Genomic DNA, 22,610 nt, shown 5'->3' on the forward strand with positions numbered 1-22,610 from the left:
CACATGGCCATGTGGTAAGTGCTACAATGTGACGAGGTGCCAAATGCTACAGGAAAAATAGCTGATCCCGGGAAGTCGTAGAGAGACGGGGGCGCCGGGGAGAGCCAGGTTCATCGCCACGAACGCCGACTCTGCTGAAGGACTTCCAAACTACAACAGGAAGTCGAGCATACGGCCCGTGTCCAGGCACGGGCTGGAGAACAGCAACAGGTCAGATAAGACCGCAGCACGGGGAACATGACAGAAAGAAAGACGGGTCAGACCGAGGAGGGCCTCAAGCGTCAGGCTAAGGCATGTGACGTTTAGCCTGCAGGTACCCAGGGGCCGGCAGAAGGAACGTGTCGTCCCAGTCACAGAACCTAACAGAGAAATGCCACGAATGACCTCAAACGACTGACTGAAGGCTGCGGGAAACACAGCGTAAACTGCTCGCTTTGCGAGGGCACCGTCAGTTTCACAGGTGTTTACGCTTTACGTACAAGAGGCAGGGGACTCGCTGAACGGGAGGGAGCCACAGTGTACCCAGCAGACCGACCAACCGCCGTCTTCTTCCCAGACGCCACACACTCACCTCTCTGTCGGTTCATTCTGGGTGCTCATTTCCACTTCAGCCGATTTCCCTGGAAGCAGAAAGAACATCAAGAAGAAGGAAGACATTAAAAAACAAACAAACAAACAAACAAACAAACAAACAAACAAACCCCAAGTGATCCCTAATAATCTCTGACTCATACATCTGCAGAGGCCCTGCTCCATTTGTTTAAACGCTTTTTCTAACAATCCCGGGTATTTAAAGTAGGATGACCGAGAACACATTCAGACCACAGGCTCCTCCTTCATCACTGCTCTGGCACCAGTTCTGGAGGGACGGGACAGCCCTGAGTCTAAAAAGCGATCACAAAGGCGCTGCTGGGTGCATGCTCTTTTTCCTTCTCTAAAACTCTCAACAGAATATATCCTCATTACAGGAAACGGGTAACAGAGACAAGAAAAAGAACATGACCGTCCTCCAGGTACCTACAACAGACATGCCGTGGACTTCCTTCCATCCTTTTTTCCCACGCGTTTTGGCCTGGGTGACACTGCACTGGGGCTTAATTGTTTTCCCTTTGAATTTTATTATTAGAAGCATTTTTCTTACTGAATTTGCTTTAGAAACATAGGTTTTAATGGCTGCATTAATATTCCACTGTAGGCACGCATGTACCAGTTTCTGCCGGTCCCTTTATCTGACATTTAGGTCATCTCCAATTTTGCACTTTTATAAATAAAGGAAATACACATCTTTGTACATACAGCTTTATCTGCATTTAAATGATTTCCTCAGGAAAGACTCTCAGAAGTGGGATTAGCAGGCAGAGGAGTATGTGAGTGCAGCTGAGTAAGCCAGCGCCTGCAGCAGGGGAATGACTACAAGAAATGGGGAAAGACAACAAAATAAAGCTCGAAACGTAGCTGGGAAGAAGATGCTCGGCTCCCCCTGCACGGCCCCGTTTGCTGTCTGAAAGGAAACACGGGAGCCCAGATTTCAAAGAGACTAACAACTTCATGTTAAAAATACTTCAGAACTCTGGAAATTGCAGCCTGGGATGAGCTCTTTGAAGAAGCTAACGTGTGGCTAAAGGAAAAAACAAACCCTTCTGTGGCCGTACTTGAAACATGAGACTATAATTAAAGTGCACCCACACATACCATTTTCAAAACTACTCCTAAAAGGGAAAGTTCTCGAACACCACAGTGCAGAGGAAAGGAGCACCCGGAGCCTCGCGTGTTTGCCTCGTGCCTTGTGGTCCCCACCACGTGCTCCCGGGGCCGGCTGGTGTTGCTCTCGGGGCCCCCTCAACACCCCAGCAGCACAGCCACGGGCACCAAGAGCCAGCACGATGTCCCGAGGGCTTGAGAGTCACCTGCCATGGCATGGCATCATCAGCGGGCACCAGGAGAGGGCCAGCCAGGCCCCCAGATCAGGGCATCGGCGGGCACCGGGAGAGGGCCAGCCAGGCCCCCGAGATCAGGTGCCCGGCCCCAAAGATGGCTCCTTGACACTGACCCCGTCCGGAATAGTGGCAGGATTTCCACTGTACAGAAAAGAGGTGCAAATCCAGAAGGTGTGATGTGGCCCCTCTTACTCTGCTCAACTCACTCGATCACCTACTTGAGCACATGCTCCAGTGAAGCAAAGGATTCAGAGATACTCCAGAGCTAGCTCAACCACAAAACTAGGTCTTGATCCTCTTGGTTACATCCTGATCAAAAATGCAGTGACACTGTGGCTCCCCAAAAGGCAGAGAGAGGTTGACAGGCCCCTACCACAGTGGACGGGTTCCACCTTTCTGTCTTCTACATTCCTGGTCAAGAGGGGAAATATCCATTTGACTGGGTCTATTTCCAAGACGCTGACTTGCAGTCCCGGGTGGCAAGACCCCCGTAAACGGGCAGCGACAAGTGCTGTTAGAAGAACAACTCGGCATTTTCCATCTCGCACCTGCACAGGGCTGCTTACCAACATTCAGCCAGTAAGATTCTGGCCCTAAAACCCTGAGGATGGCCCATCTGCCCAGCCCGGTCCTCCAAGGGGCCCAGCAGTCTACACGTACCAGCCTAGCACACGATAGCACCACAGCCTGCCTCACCGTGCAATCGCCCTCCAGGAGCACAGACACACGCCTCGGAAACCGCACAGGGCAGGGTACCACTGGTCGGGGGCAGGCTTTAAGCACTCTGGGGCTTCCGACCAAAAATTCATCTTGTAACTATCAAAAAAACAAAACAACAACAACAACAACAACAAAAACACCTCTCCTCAATTCCTTAATAAAATCCACGACCACAGAAGGAAGTGTCCTGAGACCACCCAAAGCACGAGTTTCTCTGTCTTCAAACAGGACGTCCTTCGAGGAGTCTGTAAGGACTCAACAACTGTATCCTGCCCATTCCCCAGCCACAACAGAGTTCTTTAAAACCAAACGACAAATGGTTAGCGTGGGAGTCACAGGGACGTCATTACGAGTGGTGCAGTGAACTTCGTGGTGGAAACCGCTCCACACAGGTGACAGGTACCATCTGTCTGGCTGTTCCAACAGCTTAGGGAGCGTGGCATGAAGGCACCGCTTCCATCTTTCAGGCAAATCTTACCGCTACGCCTAAAAGCTGGGTCGTGGCGGGGGCCTCACCTTGTCAAATAAAAACTCGTCTAGTCACCCGCTCCACATGTGAACACGAGAATTATCACGCAGGACCTGCAGGACTGGCCGGCCCGCCCTCCTCCCTGCACCGGTCCATCGCGTATGCTGCCTCCATTTGAGAGGCCTCTTTTGAAACAGGACTCCTTTGCTCAAAGTCCATCGGTCGTAGAGAACCCGGTTCAAATATCATAGCCTGGCATCTCCTCCACGGCCCAAATGTTTCTTCCTTTCCGTCCGCCAGTAATTTGTATAACGTGCTTACACTCTCCCCCCGGTGCCCGTGCTGGACACTGAGGGGCCACCCGACCCTCAATGAGTTCACAGCTGAGTGGGGACAAGAGACCCAAAAGACAATTACACTACTGAGCTGTGACAAGGGACAGCACGGGATACCACGGGAGGGCGCACAGAAGAAATGAACGTGACCCAGCCTGGACCATCGGGGCAAATTTAGAGGAGGTAACGACAGACAGATATTTGAGGCAGGAAAGGACTGCTGTATGCAGATAGGAAGCAGCTAAGGCGCTACGTGGAGGGCAGATCCCAGGGCTACTTAGGAGGAAAAATGTTCCATTTTACCGGAGAGCCTGGTTCACCATGCTAACTCGATCCCGCATGCCCATTACGGCTCCCAAAATACCTCTCCCCATCAACTATGAATCCTTCCAATACGGAATACCCCTCCAATACCCCTTCCTCCTGGAAGACTTTCCTTCCGAGCTCAGAGATACCTCTCCCTCCAGGCGCCTACTATGCAGGTCAGACAGAGTCAGACACAGAATGGAAGGGAGCCCCAGCGTAAGATCCAAACCACGCAAAACTAGCAGTATTGCCCGCAAATCCTGACTGGGCACCACATGTATGGCCCCGGCCTAGTTTGGAAGGCCGGGACGAGACGAGGTCCCCATCTTCCAGGAGTTTATGCTGTCAAGAAATAAAATATGCTCACGAGAAATCACTGCTGTCACCTCCTGAGCTCCCAAGATTGGTCAGGCAGGATACCAGACACTTGAAATAATCTCATTTAATCCTCAGAAATAACTGCGCAAGACAGGTAGTACTCCCCCACAGAGGAAATCTGACCATGAAAGGGATAAGAGAACCATAAGGCTGAGATTTGAACTCAAGTCTGTCTGGCTCCAAAGGGTCTGTTCTGTCCACGCTGGCAGAGTGTCCTTCACAAGGCCGGACGTAATTGTCATGTGCAAGCTACGAACAACCCAGAATAAAAAACCAAACAGTTTTGCTTCCACCTGGGGTGAACAAAGAAAGCTTCCTAGAAGCTTTCTAGAAGGGAAGAGACAGTGAAAGCCTGCTAGCAAAGGGAGTGGTTTGAACAAAGTCCCAGAAGTGGGGAGTTGCAAGCAAGGCCCACAGCACAGAGGTACAGACCAGACACCCGAAGTGACAAGAGTGTGGGAAGTACCACATCATGGCGGTCAGGAGGTCAGGCTGTGGAAGCAAACTGCCCGGGCTCAAATCCAGACCCTGCTACACCTAGTGCAGCCCTGAGCCAGTATGTTAACTTCTCTGTTCCTTGTTTCTTAAATGAAGATGATGGGGGCGCCTGGGTGGTTCAGTCAGTTAAGCGTCCGACTTCGGCTCAGGTCATGATCTCGCAGTCTGTGAGTTCGAGCCCCGCGTCAGGCTCTGTGCTGACGGCTCAGAGCCTGGAGCCTGCTTCGGATTCTGTGTCTCCCTCTTTCTCTGCCCCTCCCCTGCTTGCTCTCTCTCTCTCAAAAATAAACATTAAAACAATTTTAAATGAAGGTGATGAACCGTACCTTCTCCTAGGCTGAGAACAATGCCTAGCATACAACATGCAGCTGCTAAAGACCAGCCTTCCTCATGGCTTCCCCATCATCATCATCATCACCACCACCACCACCATCGAGACGGTAGTGGGCTAGACGAGGCAGACGGTGGGAGGCCTTGAAAGTAATGAACAGTTTAGGTTCTTCCTGCAGGCAGAGGAGAGTCAAGAGAAAGGACCCCAGCGGTTGCCTTCTATTCACGTGGCTAAACCCTGACAAACCTGGTGAGCTGCTGGAGGAAAGAGGCTACCTCACCATCTCCTACCATCTTCCCCAGTGCTTACTCAGACATTCCTGGCGACAACGCCGTCCTCCTCATTTACGCTACTGGCCTTGGGGGGCACTCTGGGCGAGGACACAGTGGAAAAGCTGGGACTGCAACCCCAGTTCTCCATCTACTTTGGCTCCCAACCCACTTTTAGAATCTGAAATTTGCAGATCCTCATCTCAGAAAAATGCACAGAGGCAGAGAAATCTTGCAGGGTTCTGGACCCCTGGTGAAATCCCTAGCTTGTGAAGCTAGAAAACACACCCGGCTCTCATCCTTACAAGGAGTGAGAAACCACACCATCATCCTACCAATTAAATATTGTTAAAGGAAAGCAGGGATATATACAAAGATTCCGGCATGGTGTTCTTTCAATAGCCCCAAACTGGAAACAATCTAAATGTCCACCTAATGGGGAATGATTAAGTGAATTACGGGACATTCATACAAAAGAATGCTCTGCAGTCACTAAAACTTACAATGTAGGTTAATATTTATTATCTACAACTGGACAGAGGGAAAGGCTGCAAAGAGTTCTAGTTCCACAAAAAATACATATACGTATAAAACAGAACTGAAAGTATAAATTCCAGGGCGTTCATTTTTGCTGTATAAATAATGCAATTATAGGAGTATTTGCTTATCTGTTATTCTACCATAAACAAGTACTGCTTTGTATTAATAAAAAAAAAAAAGTTATATTTAAAATGTTTAGGAACTCATGCCATGCAATTACCTCAAATATAAAACTACTTTACAATAAGCTCCTTTCATAACGCAGGAGCCAGACCCCTCGGATAGCATCCAAGAAAGACCCACCTTGGTTACATTTTACTAAGAAAGGAAGTTAGAGAGAGGTACCTGAGACTTTTACGCCTTTTGTATACAAGAAAATAAAGTTCTGTGTTTGTGTTGTCTGCTAAGCCTGAAGTGCTTTCTACTTCCAGAACCAGCAAGAAACAAGAAGTGAGATCTCCTTGGGCTTGTCAAGGTAAATAACTAAAAAATAAATCAAGGGGGGCGGCTGGATGAGTGAGGGAGGGCAGCTGGTGCCAGAGGCAGTCTTTCTCGGCTTCCCAGGCTTCCCACCTCCTCAGGCCGGTTGAGGGCTTGCAGGAAGAAGAGAGACAAACAGAAAAACGCCTCGGGCCTGGAAGATACAGCTCTATCTTGAGGACCCAGTTATTTCTCCAATAATACAATGGAAACTAGCTTATTTGGAAACCCTTAGTCAGAAGAAAGTGGGTTTCGCAAAGCTGGGAAAAGTCAACTGCTCCTGTGTCCTGGCCCTCAGGGTCCTGGGGAGCTGGTCCTAGGACAATCAATGTGCAACAGGCCTGAGCTGTTAGGTTCTGTAAAAAAAATCAGGAAAAGCTCTCTAGACCCAGAAACCCAAAATATCCCACGTTCTACCTTGAAATTAAGTTGAATATAGGTGGACCCTCGTGAGTCATCTGTTTTGTATGTACGAAGACAGAAGAACTAAGGTCAAATCTTGGTTTCACCAAGTCAGTTATAACTTTGAGCAACTGACTTTCCTCTGTAAGGCTAAGTTCCTCAAGTAAAACAGGTTGTTCTGAGGAGTAAGCCCCCTGCTCACAACAGGTATAGCTATTAGCAAGCATGGAGTGCATAGGAGCCATGTACTCAGCGCTGAGTCAAGGCTTCATGCTCATTATTTAACTCTTACAACTCACATAGGAAAGCCTTTGATTTTGAGCAGAAGGAACAGGACCTGATTACATTTTGAAAAGATCACTCTGTCTCTTGTACGGAAATGGACCGTGGCAGGACACAGGTGGAGGCCGGAAGGCCGAGGAGGCCAGGCCTGGAATAATCCACTGGAGCCGCAGCAGCAATGAGGAAGGGGAGATCGGTCAGATTTGCAGTACATGTAGAAGGCAGAACCTCCAAGGTGCGGCCAGTGGGGTGGGAGGAGAACTGGCTCTGGGTGGTGTCCTCCTAGAAGCCCAGGGAGGAAAGGATTTCCCCCAGGAGGGAGGGACGGGCCACATCCAAAAAATACTGCTGTGAGTTTGGGTGAGGTGCCACCCAAAAGCGATCACCGGATTTAGCAAAGTGGAAGGTGTTAGTGTCTCAGGCACATGCCCATTCCGTGGAGAGGCTGGGATGCCTAAAAGCCCAGTTCCCGAAGGTTTGAGAAAGGGGAACTAGAAAGTCATACTCAAGGATATAAAGGAGAGGGACAAAAATAATGACTTCATAGAGGCAATTTCAATGGAGAAAGTTTTAGCTTGAGAACCACCTTAATATTTTTCATATTCGAAACATAAAATGAAATCAGTAAAAACGGGAGGGGAACCCTAACCCTAAAATTGAGCACAAATGGAAACAAATAAATCTAATTATATTTCACATGAATATCCTAACAACACTGCATAAAGAATGAAATCCAATAACTTTTCAATTTAATACCTGACTACATACCCTTAGCCTAAAAACTAAAAGAACTGATCTCTTAGTAGGTTTGCTTTTCACAGTGCTAAGGATGGGGCAATTCTGGAACTATCTGTGTGTCTTACAGGACTAAGCAAAGGAGCGGATATACTGATGTGAGAGCCAGGATTCTCACTGTTGGAGACAGGAAACACAAATACAGAAGTGGAAGCAGCAATAAAGGGCACGGTGGGCTGGACTGGCATTGGAGGCCCCACTGTGAAATAACGATTTTTAAAATAAATTACATATTGTTATATATATGCACGTGTACGCATGTGAGCTATATTCTAGTCCCGCCTGCTAAAGGGTCTAGAAACAATGATCCCCTAGTAGCAATGAACCTACACAGCCCCAAATCATAGCTGTTGTTTTTTAATGTTTATTTATTTTTGACAGAGAGAGAGACAGCATGAGCGGGGGAGAGGCAGAGAGAGAGGGAGACACAGAATCTGACCTGTCAGCACGCAGCCTGACGCGGGGCTCGAACTCACGGGCCACGAGATCATGACCTGAGCCGAAGTCGGACGCTCAACCGACTGAGCCACCCAGGCACTCCCTCCAAATCATAGTTTTTACATAGCATTCTCCTTTAAGATGAACCAGGGCTACTTGGAGAAATGGCTGATTCAGGGGCAGGGACAGTATCAATGGGGCTGGAACATCTTTTTTTGTGCCAGGATGCACAGATGTACAGAAGGAATCTCCTCCAAAAGATGGAGACCTGTCAAAAGGAATTGCCACTTGCCAAATGAGGAACAATTTGAGCATCGGCATGAATGACAGAATGAGTAATAGTCCCCTGAATAAAATAAGAACCTAAACTAAGTCCACACTGCTAATAAACAACAAATCTAGGAATAAAAAAGGGCAGGTAAAGGAAGAGTTTATCCTTCTACAGACGCCATCTAACAAGAAATGAAGACAGAATAACGACATTAGGGAAAAAAAAAACCCACCAGGTGGCCACCATCATAGTCATTAATTAATAACAGAGGCAAGGAACGTTGTGCAAACCTCGAGTACAAATTTGAAGAGGAGCCAAGTATTTACAAGGTTACAAAGTACCTCCCACTAATTGCTTCTATATGACACAGGGAAATGTTGTCATTTAGAGTGGAGAAACCTGACGCCTATCAGCTCAACCAAACGGTCAAAGTTATTTTCGCCAAAAACGGGACAAACTAACGGCATGCGGCCTCGTGAACACAATACCATGAGAACACAATACTTAACATCGTATTCTTCCCCAAATCACATAATCTCATCTAATTTTCCTAACTTAATCCTAAAGAAACAGATAATCCCAAACTGGGGCACTGGCCTGAACTCTTCAAATAGGTCCGTGTCATGAAAGACAAAGGGTGAACGACTACCCCCGATTAAAGGAAACCAGAGAGACAGACAACTTGATGTAACATAGGGAGTGGGTCCTGGAACAGAATCAGGAATAAAATTCATAAAAGACATTATTGAAATCAATTAGCGAAATTTTAGTATAGACTGTATATGAGACGATGATACTGTGTCATGAATTTAGCAGCGGTGTTTTGGCTAAGAGAGTGTCTCCAGTGTGAGGGGCCACACACTGACACATCTAGGGGGAAAGGACAGGACACCATCAATCCATCCTCAGAGGGTTAGGAGAAGATAACAATCATAATCATAATAATGTGGAGTGCCTGGCTGGCTCAGTCGGTGGAGTGTGCAACTCTTGATCTCGGGGTTGTGAGTTTGAGCCCCACGTTGGGTGCAGAGATTACTTAAAAATAAAATCTTAAAAAACAGTGGGGGGCAGGGGGGGACACCTGGGTGGCTCAGTCGGTTAAGCGTCCGACTCTTGATCTCAGCTCAGGTCTTGATCTCAGAACCTTGGGCTCAAGCCCCATATTGGGCTCCGTGCTGGGTGTGAAGCCCATTTTAAAATAACATAACATAAAGTCTTAGAAAATAACAATAATAATAATGTATGTGCGCACATATATGCATACGTATGCGTGTATATACGTGCCAACACAGGTGGTCCCTGACTTATGATGGTTCAGCTTACAGGTCTTGACTTCAGGACGGTGTGAAAGCAACAGGCACCCAGTAAGGACTGTGCTGCAGATGCTGAATTTTGATCTTTTCCCGAGCCGGGGACATGCGGCACGATCCTCCCTCCTGGCTCCAGGCAGAGACGGTGAGCTGTGGTTCCCAGTCAGCCCCATCATCACGAGAGGAAATAACTGATACAACCATTCTGGACCCACACAGACATTCTGATTCTCACTTTCAGCAGGGCGTTCGGCATACAACACGAGGTACTCGACACCTCACTATAAAATGGGCTCCGCGCGAGGGGACAGGGCCCAACAGTGGGCTACTGTAGGTGTTCTGAGCACGCTTCAGCTGGGCTGGGCTAAGCGATGGTGTTGGGAGGTTGGGGTGTTATATGCGTTCTTGGCTTATGACACTTTTAACTCGTGATGAGTCTGCCGGGATGCGACCCCATCACAAATCGAGGAAGATCTGAATACACACAGAGAGAGAAAACGACAGAGCGAATACGGCAAAACTGATGAAGCTGGGTAAAGAGTATAAGAGAATTCTCGTTCTAGTCTCAAAAGAATTGCAAATGATTATTTTTTTACTTAAATGCAACAGCCCCTATTTAAGTGCCTAGCACATAGTGACTGTTTAGCAGAGGCTTTCTTTCATCCTTGCTCTAAACCACCTCTGATCCTTGAATAGATTTTTTTTTAACTGATAAGTGTTTGGGGTTTTTTTGTTTGCTTGTTTTGTCTGTTGTTGCCAACATTTAAAACTCAAGAGTTCTTACCCTCCTCCCCCCAAAAAAAAAAAAAAAATCCCGATTCCCATCTTCTCTTGAAAATCTGGAGCAGCCATGTGGCGGGCACTGGAGGGGTGTCCCTCCCCAGCCGGACCCCGGGTCTGGAGCAGTGAGGACCACCAGCCACTAGAAGCAGTCACCGGAAGGGACAGCAGCCAGTGTGGCTCCACTGTCACCTCATCAGAGCAGAGCTAAGTACTGCCAAGAAGTCTTAGACCGATAAATGCTGTGTCTTAAGACTCGCAAGCCCCTGCCCTACTTACCGTCGAGGAACAGCTTTTCCAGTTTCTCGAGTAGCTCGGCACACTGATTCAGCTGCTCCTGGAAGCCCTCCGCCACGTAGCGATCCACGTCGCTGGCCTGTAGCAACTCCTCAAATGCCTTAATCACGGTGTTCATATGTCGACGGTAAATGACACAGATGCCATGGCTGTCCTTAATCTGCTGTCTTTGAAGGGAGAGCTCCCTGGCTTGGGACTGAACTAATGAATCGTATCTGATAAAAGAGGGGGGAGAAAACGCTTGTACCATTTCAGAATTGCATTTTTGTGACCTTAACACTAATTGGAAAAATGACAGAGCACAATTTTTTAAAGCCTGCAGCTGTACAAGTATACATACTTCTAGAAAAATTGGAAGTGTGTAAGGTCACTCCTTCGATTTCAAAACAACCCACAAACGCTGGAACAAAGGTTCTCCTGCGCTATTTTCAACCTTATAAAGCCCCCAATTACAGTACAGACTGGCAAGAACTCGGGAGAACATTTAGTTTCCATAAACTCCTCAAAAATATTATTCTGAATTATAGAAACAAGTGCTCCAAGGGTCAGAGGACCCGCCACAAATTCCCATGAAGAAGAAAAAAGAAACTGTTGACACAGGAAAACAAAATCGGGACTCTCTCCTCTCCAAAGGTCAGGGGGTAATCATAATCCTAACTACCATTTATGGAGGGTCTATGATCTGCCGGTCACTGCATTAGGTGTTTTTTATAAGTTAACCGTTCCTCCCAATCTTTCAACAAATGTATGAACCTCCTCGTCTACAGTGAGGAAACGGACTCCGAGATCGCGAAGTTAAATGGGGAAGGTTTCGGACTCAAACAGCCCGCCTTCAAAGCCCATGCTGCATCACACGATACGACCTCTCCTGACGCCGGATCTGTCTTCCCCCGTGTGAGCCCACCAGTACTCCGAGGCACGGAGAAAAACCCAAGTTAAGCAAAACGTGGCTCATATATGGCGTGGCCACAGTAACTCGGCCCCAGTGTGGCTCGGCAAAGATGCTGACCCTCCAGTTCAACGTGTCCCCCTTTTCCTGAAATGAGGGCAGTACGTGGGGCTGCTGACCGCCTTTGGTGGTGAGCGTGCACGTACAGACCATGTGACGTCAGCCTTGAAGGTGGGGCAGGCCTCGCGGGTGAGGAAGAACACGGGGCGGGGGGGGGGGGTGCTCAGGCAGGACACTGCGGGCTCGCGCACTGGCAACAGCTCTGAGCAACACCACCCATCTCCTTGGGCCATCTGCTCGGTCAGGGAGGCCTCTTCGAGGCTCCACTTCCTCATCCATATTTAGGAACACCACCTTTCCGGGCGATGCTGAGGATTAAATAAGAAAAGTGCCTACCCGGGCATCTGACACTACTGTCTTTCAATAAAATGCAAGCTTCCTCCCAGCCTGCTGTTTGCGAAGGCTCGAAAAACTTCGCTCTGGCTCCTGACAATTTAGAATAATGTGTCTGTCTCAAATTAGTGACGAATGAAGGTCAACTTTGCAACTGATCGCTTTTTTGTCACATCTCATAAAGCAAAACTGTACCTATCTATGCCCGTAAAACATGACGTAAGAATTCTTCTCTTTCAACACAGGCTTATTTCTCTAAGATGACCTTAAAGGGTAAAGATACGGGAAATATTTATATCCTTCCTACCCCAGCTAGGACATCAGTTTCAACCCCGCAGTAAAAGCCAATAACGGGGTCCAGGAGGAAACACTGCCGTTCAGCAAATGTACCAGGATTCCCCGAGTGGCTGGCATAATACCTTCACCCTGTTCCCAGCCTGAGGAGGGCAAAATCTGTTCTGCCAATTCCGGAAGACACAACACAAGAATTGTACGGCCACCGCTCCCTGTGGCCTCGTGTTCACCTCTCATCGGGCCCACCTGCCCTAAACCCACCATCGAGCCTTGCCCAGCACACAACCCACAACCACAACCCACCGAGCAGCATCCCCCCCCTCGCTCACGGGCTACGACCTAGAGGCAACGTGGGGGAACTGCAGGTTGCCACCGTGGAAGAAGTAGAGGTGGGATGTACCTGGAGGGGGAGAGATCTCTGAACCTATTCTGCAGGTTACGGATTTCACTGAAAAGTTCCACGTTCAAGTTCTGCTCCTTCTGCAGCTGACACTCCTGATCCACCAGCTGCCGTCTGAGGCCCTCCAGCAGCCCACCATCGGTCACCTCTGGAGCCAGCTGATGAAGGATCTTCATGTGTTTCACATACCGAACCTGCTGCAAACTTGAAAAGGTCATTTCTTCTTCGTTGGCACTACCCTTGGGCTTGTTCAAGGCATCCTGGGCCGCTTCTCCTGTCCCACACAAAACTGTGATAATGGCCTCACTGCACTGGGAGTGCTTTTGAAGCTGAAATAAGAAATTCCGGTAGCCCTCGAGCTCAGTTTCCAAGTCACAGATTTTCTGTTTTAAGTTTTCTGCATCACCCGAGGTGTCAACGTTCTCCGACTGGTGGGTCCCAATCACGCTGACTTTAGTGGGAAGCTGACTCAAGTAAGTAGCTACTGAGGTCGGGCCCGGAAAATCTTCAGAAGGATTCTCATTGCACGTTGGCAAGACGGCAAGGCCATCGGGCTGGTAAATTTCAGAGTCTGCAAATCAGACATGCGTATATCAGTACCTCCTTTGCCGAAAGCCACCCCCCCGGCCCTGTGCGGCCACAGCCTAACAAGCCTCTCTGACCCTAGTCCTTCCTCTTACCCTCTTCCTCAGAGTAACTAGTCTGAAAAGTGAGCTTGGCCATGATAACCACCAACACCCACCGAAAATCCATCGATAACCCCACTATCCTGAGGATCAAACCCAAACGCCCTCTTACAGCATCTGAGACCCTCCACGATCTAGTTCTGGGCAGGCTTCCCAGGAATATCCCCTCACACCACCTATGGAGATGCCCTACTAAATTAGCCAGAATTCCCTGCACACACCAGGCTATTTTGTGCCCCCATGCTTTTGCACGTGCTGTTCCCTCTGCCTGGAATATGCCTGGTCCTCTACACCTACTCAACAAACTCCTACTCACCCTCCAACATCCAGATCTAATTCTCCTTCTGCAAGCCCATCTTCAAACTGTGCACAACAGTGCCTCCTTTCTGTGCTTCCACGGCCCCTTATGCGTCTTGCCCGGGACAAACATTCCACGTGCAGGATGCTGCCAGAAGAACTACATCGGCTTGCTTATTTATCTACCTAGCAATTGTTTATTTGGATTCCTCTCTCCCTCCTTCCCAGGAGGGGCTGGCCTTTCACCTTCACGTTCCCAGTGCCTGGTACAGTCCTTAGCCCAGACCAGAACTCAGTGCAGGCCTGAGAGATATCGGGGAGTGCGTGAAGTACCACTAAGAGCAGCAATTCTAAAACCCATCCCTGATGGGAGCCTTCTTTTCATTTCCACGTCTAACAGTTTCCAGGAGGTGCCACAATGTCCCCCGCAGTGAGCCGTTTCACTGATGCACGACCCTGCCAGGAAATATTTCCTGACAGCTAGTTTAAATCCCCAGATGTGCGGCCAAACTTGTCTAAGCGCTGGGGCGGTGCTGGAGAAAGAATTCGGAGCTCTGAAACCAAAGAGCAGGGGGCTCACACCCAGCTTTGCCACCTGCTGACTCCATCGCCTTAGGCAAGTAATCTAACGTCCCAGAGCCTCAGTTTCCCCAAAAAGATGCCTAGGGTGCCTGTTATGAGGCTTCAAGCTCAGGCCCAAGTCCAGAGCTCCTGTCCTTAATCACATACCACACTACCCCATGTCTGGGGAAGCCTCAGCTTGACAGAAGGGTTGCTGAATACTTAGGAGGCAGCAGAATACAGGAGAAAAACCCATCTTCAAAATCCAACAGATCTGGTTTCCCACTCTGGCTGTGCCACTTACTAGCTGCGGGACCTTAGGCAAGTTCCTTAACCTCTCTGAGCCTCAGTCGCTTCACGCGCTGCATGGAAAGAACATCGCTTACTGTGAAGGGTTGTGTTTGCTGTGTTCTTAGGATCACACGGCACAACAGCTCTGCAAAAAGCATCTGGCTCGCAGTGGTAAAGGAGCCCAGCTAATGCTGACAGTCTTTGCTTCCCTGAAACTGTCTGAAGATGGAAGAGGATGCTGATGGCAGGAGGCGGGAGGCCCGCGAGCCGGGGCTGAGGACCAGGGGAAGCGCTGCCTAAGCAGCCGTGCGGGTTGGACGGCAGGGCCTGGGGGAGCCCTCAGAAGGAAAAGCGCACCAGAATCCTCGGCAGACTGTATATTCCAATTTCTGGGTTCCGCAACTGTTCCTCGTGGCTGTAAGCCCCTTCTTATCTCTCTGTTCACGATGCAAATACCATAAAATAACTCTTTTTATTTTAGAAAGCAGCTGCTCCATGACCTAAAGGAAGCATTCCCCGCACAGCATTTCTACTGCACAAAATGTGTGACTGTCGCCAGTCCCCGCGCTCTCTCACGTGCAGGCATGTCCTTCTGCAATCCAGGGCCTGGCCCGGGGCCTGGGGCAGACAAGGGACTCAGTAAGTAACCGCCGGCTGAATGAGTGTAAGAGACAGAGACAGAGCGAGACATCTCGGCAGGCCTTTTCCCCAGATCACCTTCCAAGTCAAGGAAGTATCTCTGCCATAACAACCTCATGACAGCGGAATCTCATGGCAAGAAGCAATGTTCACTCAGGGGAATAATGATCAGTTTTGATGATTTTCATTAAGTAATCATGAGGCAGAGACAAACGTAAGACCCACACAAATGTCCTGCCGTGGTGAAGACCGCGGCCGGCTCTGACGTTTAGGGGCACGTGCATCTCAGGATGGTGGGGACGGTGTGCCCGCTCACACAACACTTACCCTCCACTGGAGGCTTTGACCCTACGGCGCGACCAGTCTCACACTCACACGCTCGGCATTCGTAACTTCGACTCTGGAAGCGCCCCCAATCCACAGCACCTGGTGTTCAGCAGCAGCGAGGAGGCGGTGGCCCAGTGCCAAGGCCGGTATCCAGCACGTCTCGCGGCCCAGCGTGGGCTCTGCAGCGTGGCTTTGCCACTCGCGGCCCAGCAGCCCTCGATGAAGGGCCAAAGGCAGATATTTCATCAGAAATCACTGCACGGCGGGTGTGGGACAGGGAGGATCACAAGCTGTAGTATGTGGTGTGAGCCTGAAGGCTCTAGAAAATTCTAGAAGCACATTCAGAAAGGCCTCGGGACACATAACTATGCCAGGACCTGGCCTACCGCCGAGCGCCAAGCACCTCGCCTGCGATATCCGTTTAGTCTTCGCGACAGTCCAGCGAGGCGTCACCAGTATCCCCATTTTACAGAAGAGGAACTCGAGGTTTAGTTAGAGAGGTAAGAACCTGCCCCAGGGTCAGGGCGAGTAAGCAGCACAGCCCCTCCTTCAAAGCCTGGCCACCTGCCTCCAGCTCTGAATGCCGCCTCCTGATGTGTCTACCCCTCCCACGCCTGGAGTCTCCCGTAGCAGGGGTGCACGAGCGGGGAGGGGCAATCCTCAACCCTCAGTGTGAAGGCCAATAACATCTGTGGAATCAGACCAAAACCTGGGAGGCCAACAGGAGTGTCTAAATAACTGAGGGATTCAGGAAGGCCTTCCCTGGAAAATGACACCTAAGCCGAGACCTAAAAGACAGGGGCCTCGGCTAGGCCTCAACTGAAGGGGGGAAATTCAGGCAGGGGCAACAGCACGTGCAAAGTTCTAGAAGCACATTTAGAAAAAGGAAAGAAGGTCACCAATGATGGGGATTTGGGAGGGAAAAGGAAAGTGCCAGTTCGACACGAAGCCTTTAGTAACCAACTGGCTGTGACCAAGAACTCAAGAGATGTCTCCAGGACCACTTATTTGTGTTAGAGGAAATACTGCAGCTCTGGAACTTTCTACAATTCAGCTAAGAGTACTTTACTGCCTGGTAGAGTGGCGTTCTCCTCAAAGCCCACAACCTTCAGAAGCATGTGACCAGGTATTCAGTGCACTGACTAGAGGCCTCGGGGAAGCGGACATCGTAACTCAGTACTTCCCCAGAGACGGTGTTCTCATAGCCGCCCCATGACAAATTTAGGATTCCTGAAGATAATTATTTCTTATGGAGTGAATTAGGTCCAGATGAAAGGTGACTCCTTTTTTTAACAAAGGCAGAGGGGAATGGATGTAAGGTAAAAAGAAAAAATGTAAGCATTTATTCATTCTGGATGAATGGGAACATGAATATTCTTTTATCACCCTTTGTGATTCTCTGTATGCTTAGAATACTTTATACTGCCAAGAAGAAATAGATGTGACTTGCCTGGGACCTCACTCATGTCTCTGTACCTTTCCCACCGGCCTGCCTGACAAACCCCACAAACCAGGAGTCAGCTCGGGCTCACCTCTTACCCCCCTCCTGGGCAGCCGGAGGCCGGTGGGGCACACCTAACCTAACCCAGCCAGCACCACACAGAGACCTGCCTGCCTGCTGGGCTGTGAGGTCCCTGAGAGCACGTACCATGCCCGCCAGGACCCAGTCCACGGCCTGGGAGGAAAGCGTGGCAGACAGACTGGTAAGCTCGGACACACAGTCTACCAGACCTCCGCTCGTCTATCCGCTTACCAGCTGGGTGACCTGGATCAATTCTTTCTAAAAACCTCAGCTTCCTCACGTGTGAAGTGGGAATAATGATGATGTCCTAAGAAGCCTGTTGCAGGGCTTAGTGACAATTTTTTCTACACAAGACCCCAAGGAGTGCCTGGCACACGGAAGCTGTTCGACACACACAGAGGCTGAATTCCGACCGGTCTCGTGGCTGGTGTGCTGATAACTGTCCCCTTCCTTGTCTCTCCAGACACAGGCCATGGTTCTAATTCCTTTCTGCTCTCCTGGGCTGTCCTGGTAGGCTGCTCCCACAAGGGGCTGGGCTACAGGCGTTCGTGAAGAGAAGGAAAAATAAATAAAACCGTAGACTTGAAACTTAGCCAAGCAACTGAGAAGAACACAAAGATACAACGGGGAAAATAAAAACACTGGGGAGGCAAAATGCAATTTATAAGATAAAATTAATCTATCGAGCTGCCATAACAGGACATAAAAAGCATAAATATACTGCAGCTTGTCTGAAATGGTTTAAGTCTAGGCTCTCAGAAAACTATGAGTGAGAAAATGAATTCTATAGACTCATGCCCACTTTTCCCCTGGAAGAGAGAGGCCTCGGGGGTCTCCTGGGAAACCGCGAGAGCAGCACCTGGTTGAGGCGCCCTGGTGTCTCAGCAAGAAACAAAAACATTGGTAAGTGCATACGGCAAGCTCCGGGCAAAGTGCCAGGGCCTCTGTTGGGCTGAGTCACCTTTGCCGTGCAAATCTTTCCTCCCTGAAGTGCCCCCCGCTTCTGCCCCACACTGATGTGTTTAATTATCTGCCCCCTTCCCACTGGACAGGGAGTTCTCAGAAGGCACTGAGACTATCTCATTCCTCTGTCTCTCTGTCTCTGTCTGTCTCCTACACCCAGTGCACGAGGCTGGCACACAGCAGGTGCTCAGGGAATGCATGAATGATGTCTGGATGGATGGATGGATGTCTGGATGGATGTCTGGATGGATGGATGGATGGATGGATGGATGGAAGGAAGGAAACCAAGTGGGAAAGGAGGGGGGAAGGAAAGAGCAGTATGCCAAAGCCCCAATTATCTTGAAACCTCCACTAAGGTGAACCCGAGAACCTAAACATAAATGGAAAACACCATACGCTACAGATCATCAGAAAATCCATATGCGAGGTATCAGACACGAGGCTTTATGAAGCAGTAAAGGGCACAGGCTTCGAAATCAGGCAGGCTGGTGCAAATCTACCGCCGGAAGTTAGTGGCAGTATGACTGTAGCCAAGTCACTTCATCTCTGAAACTGTGGCCTCAACGACAGACAAACGGGGATAATGACTATTCCTGCCTCGAGGACTGTGAAGAAGAATCAATTAGTCTTGCATTTAAAGTGGGCAGTGAGGCCGAATAAACAACAGGCGCTTCTCTCATCACTGACACAGGAAGCCCAAGACTCCCGGTCACGGCCCAGCCCTGAACCACCCTGGCCATCCCCTAACCGGATGCAGTCTCCCACCCCAGAAAGCAAACTCCTCGATGGCAAAATCCCGAATAACCTCAATCTCCTCCCTGAACATGCACCTTGCCCCTCGCTCCAAGGACCTGGACGGCGCCCCGACACTGCCTCTCCCGCAGCGCCCCCAGGACTGGACGTTTCCTTCCCACATACCCCTGTTATCACAGACCTGGAAGAGCCTAGGTGCCTTCACTCTTCGCGGACCCTTCCAGATCATGATCTCTTCCCTGAACACTCCAGCTCTGCGGCTCACGCTGCCAGGCCGTAGCCGTGACTACCCACCTTGCCGCAGTCCCCACCGTCCCGATCCACCGAATCCCTTGAGACTCCCTGACAACGCGGCTCCTAACTGCCCTGCCTGTCCACACCGCCTTACGGTAAAAATCCCTCACAGCCGTCTCTTCTTGCCGTCTCGGTTCCTCTCCTCCACTGCCTCTCTGGGACCTGTGGCAGGCAGGCCCGGCCACGCCAGGGACGCAGCTCCCTTCAGGGTCACCAGTGAGGGCTTCCTGTTCCTTAATCCCGAGGCCACTCCGCCATCCTTGCCTTACTTATTGACAATGTTTGGCACAGTGAGCCTGCTCTTCACTCTGCTTCTGGATGGCACCCTTTCGTGGCTCCCTCCCTGCCTCTCTGGCTGCTCCTTCTCCGTCCGGGCTCCACCCACTACAGTCCAGTCTCAGTCCCAGGGTCTGCTCAGCAGCCCTCCAAGCCTCAGAGCTCCAAAGACCAGCAACAGGTTGGCATTTGCTAAGTTCAAAGGCCCAGACCAGATCCAGCCCCTCGACTCCAGACTCCTGCATCTCCCGAGTGCCAACCTGGCATCTCCACGGGGATGGTCAACAGGCATCTCAAGTCAGACAAAACCGGACACCCAGTGCCCGCCTCCGCCTGCCTCTCCTGCGGCCTTCCCCACCTCAGTGCAAGACAACTCCATCATTTGATGGCTCACGTTACAAGTGATCCTTTAAAGCACAGGTCGGCCCGCTTCTCTCAAAGGGCCAAATACAGAATATTTTAGCCTCTGTGAGCCACACGGCCTCCATCACAACCACTCAACTCTGCTATCGAGCGCAAAAGCAGTCACAGACAGGATGCGGAGGAATGTTCCTGTGTTCCAGTAAAACTTAAAGGCAGGCAGCGAGCATGGATGGCCCAGAGGCCGCAGTTTGCCAGCCCGGCTATAAAGCTGCAGTCGGGTCATGTGACTCTGCCGCTCCAAACCCTCCAGCAGTTTCCCGTCTTAACTGGGCAAAAGACAAAGCCCTAGAACGACCTCCTAGCGCCTCCCTGACCCCTTTCCCTCTTCCTCTTTCTCACTCCACTCCAGCCACATAATTGGCCTTCTTACTCAACCAACTGCCCAAATTCAAAGCAACGTCAGGGCCTGCGCCCTTGCTCCTTCTCCCAAAAACGCACTTTCCAAGCTGACTGACGATTCCACTCATTTCCTCCCGTTTTCCACTCAAATGTCCCCTCATCAGGGAGGCTCATTCCATGTGTGGTAGCAAACTCTACCCCATTCCACGTTACCCATGCCCTTGACCCTGCTTTCTCTCTCTCCCCACAGCACCTGCCATCTCACATACAGCTTGTCCACTTATCGGCTTATTGTCTTCCTCCCCACAACAGGAAGGGAAGCTGTCCACACACTTAGGTCACCTGTTTTGTTCACGATCTCCCCAGGGCCCACAACGGTGCCGGGCACACAGGAGGATGTAACCACTGCTTTTTGAATAGATAAATCAAAGACTGCTTGGTATTGGGTGTTGCTATCATTTGCTTGCAGCAGAAGTTCAAAATCAGGAGTGCACGTGGGCTTTTGCGGACTCACGAACCCTCTGAAAACGAGGTACGACACTACCTGTGTGCTCACCTACACTGCTCTCTGGTAACGGCTGGCAGCTTTCTTCAGACTCTCGAAGGGGTGGTGGCCCCAAACCACTGTCACTGTTCCGGCCGAGGGGACGCTATCTCACACGCTCCCTCCGAGTCTATGCAGTCTAACCTGGACACATCTTAACCCAGGGGCCCTCCATTTTGGGGGCTCCCACGAGTGCAGAAACAGCAGATTCAAAGTGGGTGGGGAGGCAGGTCACTTCCAGAGGAAGACGTAAGGTCAACAGGGCTGGGAATTAGCCCTCAGGAACCCAAAGTGATGTAGCCTGGACATTCTAGAAAACCCCACCACGAGGACTCTCGCTCACACACGTGACTTACCCATATGCCTGAGGCTTCCACAGACAAAGCCAGAAAAAAAAAAAAAAACCACAAAAACCCAGATTGAAATCATCCCACAGCCGGGGTACCCGCAGACCACCCCAAGTGAAGGCAGAGGTGACCTCACAAGACCCGCGAGCGCTTACAAGTCCCCTTCACGCGGACTCCAGAATAAATGAAAACAATAGATTCGTTTCCCTTATTGTGTTCCTTTGATTGTGTGTTTGTCAAGAGTCAAGATTAATCACTGTAATTCATAAAATTTATACTCAAGCTTACCGCAGTTCTGCACAACAAGGCTGACATTTCGAGCAGCTCTATCGGGTCGTTTGTCTCGCGCACGGAGAACACATTTCTCCCGGTGCTTACCTTTCAGGAGCGTTTTGTCTGGCGCTGGCCTCCCCTCCGTCATCGCTTCAGCCAGAATTAACTTTTGCCGAAGTTGCCTGTTGCGGACTTTAAGCTCCTTCAGCTCCCCCTGCAGCTCCAGGACCTGGCCCTGCAGCTGGGTCACCAGCTCCTGGGTGGCGGGGAGCCGGTACACCTTTCCCAATGACCGGGACGCTTTTATCAGGATGGGCAAGCGGGACTTCTTGGCATCCTGAGGAGACACACGAAAAGGACAATGAATATACGTCCTCTGGTCACGCAGGCAACACGTCCTCAGGCCGACCTCGTACAACAGGATTCAAGCCGGCCGTCCACACTTCCGGTTCCTACAGTGGCATCTAAGTTTATCTCCCGGTCTGCAGAATTCGTGTCTTGGCAGGTTCTTCGTCTGACTGGCCGCCACCAAGCTTTTCCTCGTCGACACCTGCTTGGCCCTGGCCCACCGTCTCCGGACACGGCAGATGCTCAATACACGGCAGTCCTGTCCTCAACACGATCTTCTGAGGAGCACCTTCTTGCTCCTTCTCTATTTCCTCCCCCCGCCCCACCCCTCGGTCTAAGCCAACCTGCCTCCCGCCCCTGCGAGGCCACCAGAACCACCTCCCACCGAAGTTCTCCCTGGCTACCGAGTCACTGACCCCGCGGCTACCGCCCGGGCGGGCTCAGATCTCCCCACCCGCCTGGCTCGGGCACCTTCATTTCCACTGGCCAGCCCAGCCCTCAGCCCCTCACTCGCACCACCCCAGCCCCTGCCCCAAAGCCACGCCGCCTCAACACTCTCGGTGAATCACGCTACCATCCCCTCACCGTGCGTCCCAAACCCGCGAGTCCTTATCAGACTGCCCTTTACGCTCATCACCCACGCGCCCCACTCGCCGGGCTCCACGGATCCCTGCCCCCGAGTGGTCTCTGAGGCCTTTCGGCCCTCCTCACCCCCCACCAGCCCCAAGACGCTGCTGGTGCTCACCTAGCCACGGCAACCACCTCCTGAGCGCCCTCCCCCATCCAGCCCTGGTCTTTCGAGTCCACTCTCCCCACTGCGGCAGGCAAGGCAAACCTACCATTCCTGGCCTCT

The 22,610-nt window shown here is 50.7% G+C and overlaps 1 protein-coding gene across 6 annotated transcripts in view; it reads right to left on the reverse strand.

The window, feature by feature from the left end:
- CDK5RAP2 (CDK5 regulatory subunit associated protein 2) overlaps window positions 1-22,610 on the reverse strand; it is a 170,294-nt gene that overhangs the window by 32,121 nt on the left and 115,563 nt on the right. For 5 of the 6 annotated variants that reach the window (XM_042913941.1, XM_042913937.1, XM_042913940.1 and 2 more), the window contains 5 exons: window positions 21,515-21,746; window positions 17,611-17,733; window positions 12,875-13,445; window positions 10,821-11,053; window positions 572-620 (listed from right to left, as the gene is read on the reverse strand). In XM_042913941.1, coding sequence (XP_042769875.1) covers window positions 572-620; window positions 10,821-11,053; window positions 12,875-13,445; window positions 17,611-17,733; window positions 21,515-21,746 — 1,208 coding nt within the window. The remainder of the gene's footprint in view (window positions 1-571; window positions 621-10,820; window positions 11,054-12,874; window positions 13,446-17,610; window positions 17,734-21,514; window positions 21,747-22,610) is intronic. The other variant, XM_042913938.1, reaches the window with a different exon arrangement.

Source organism: Panthera leo, chromosome D4, assembly GCF_018350215.1.
Source record: "Panthera leo isolate Ple1 chromosome D4, P.leo_Ple1_pat1.1, whole genome shotgun sequence".
Taxonomy (NCBI): domain Eukaryota; kingdom Metazoa; phylum Chordata; class Mammalia; order Carnivora; family Felidae; genus Panthera; species Panthera leo.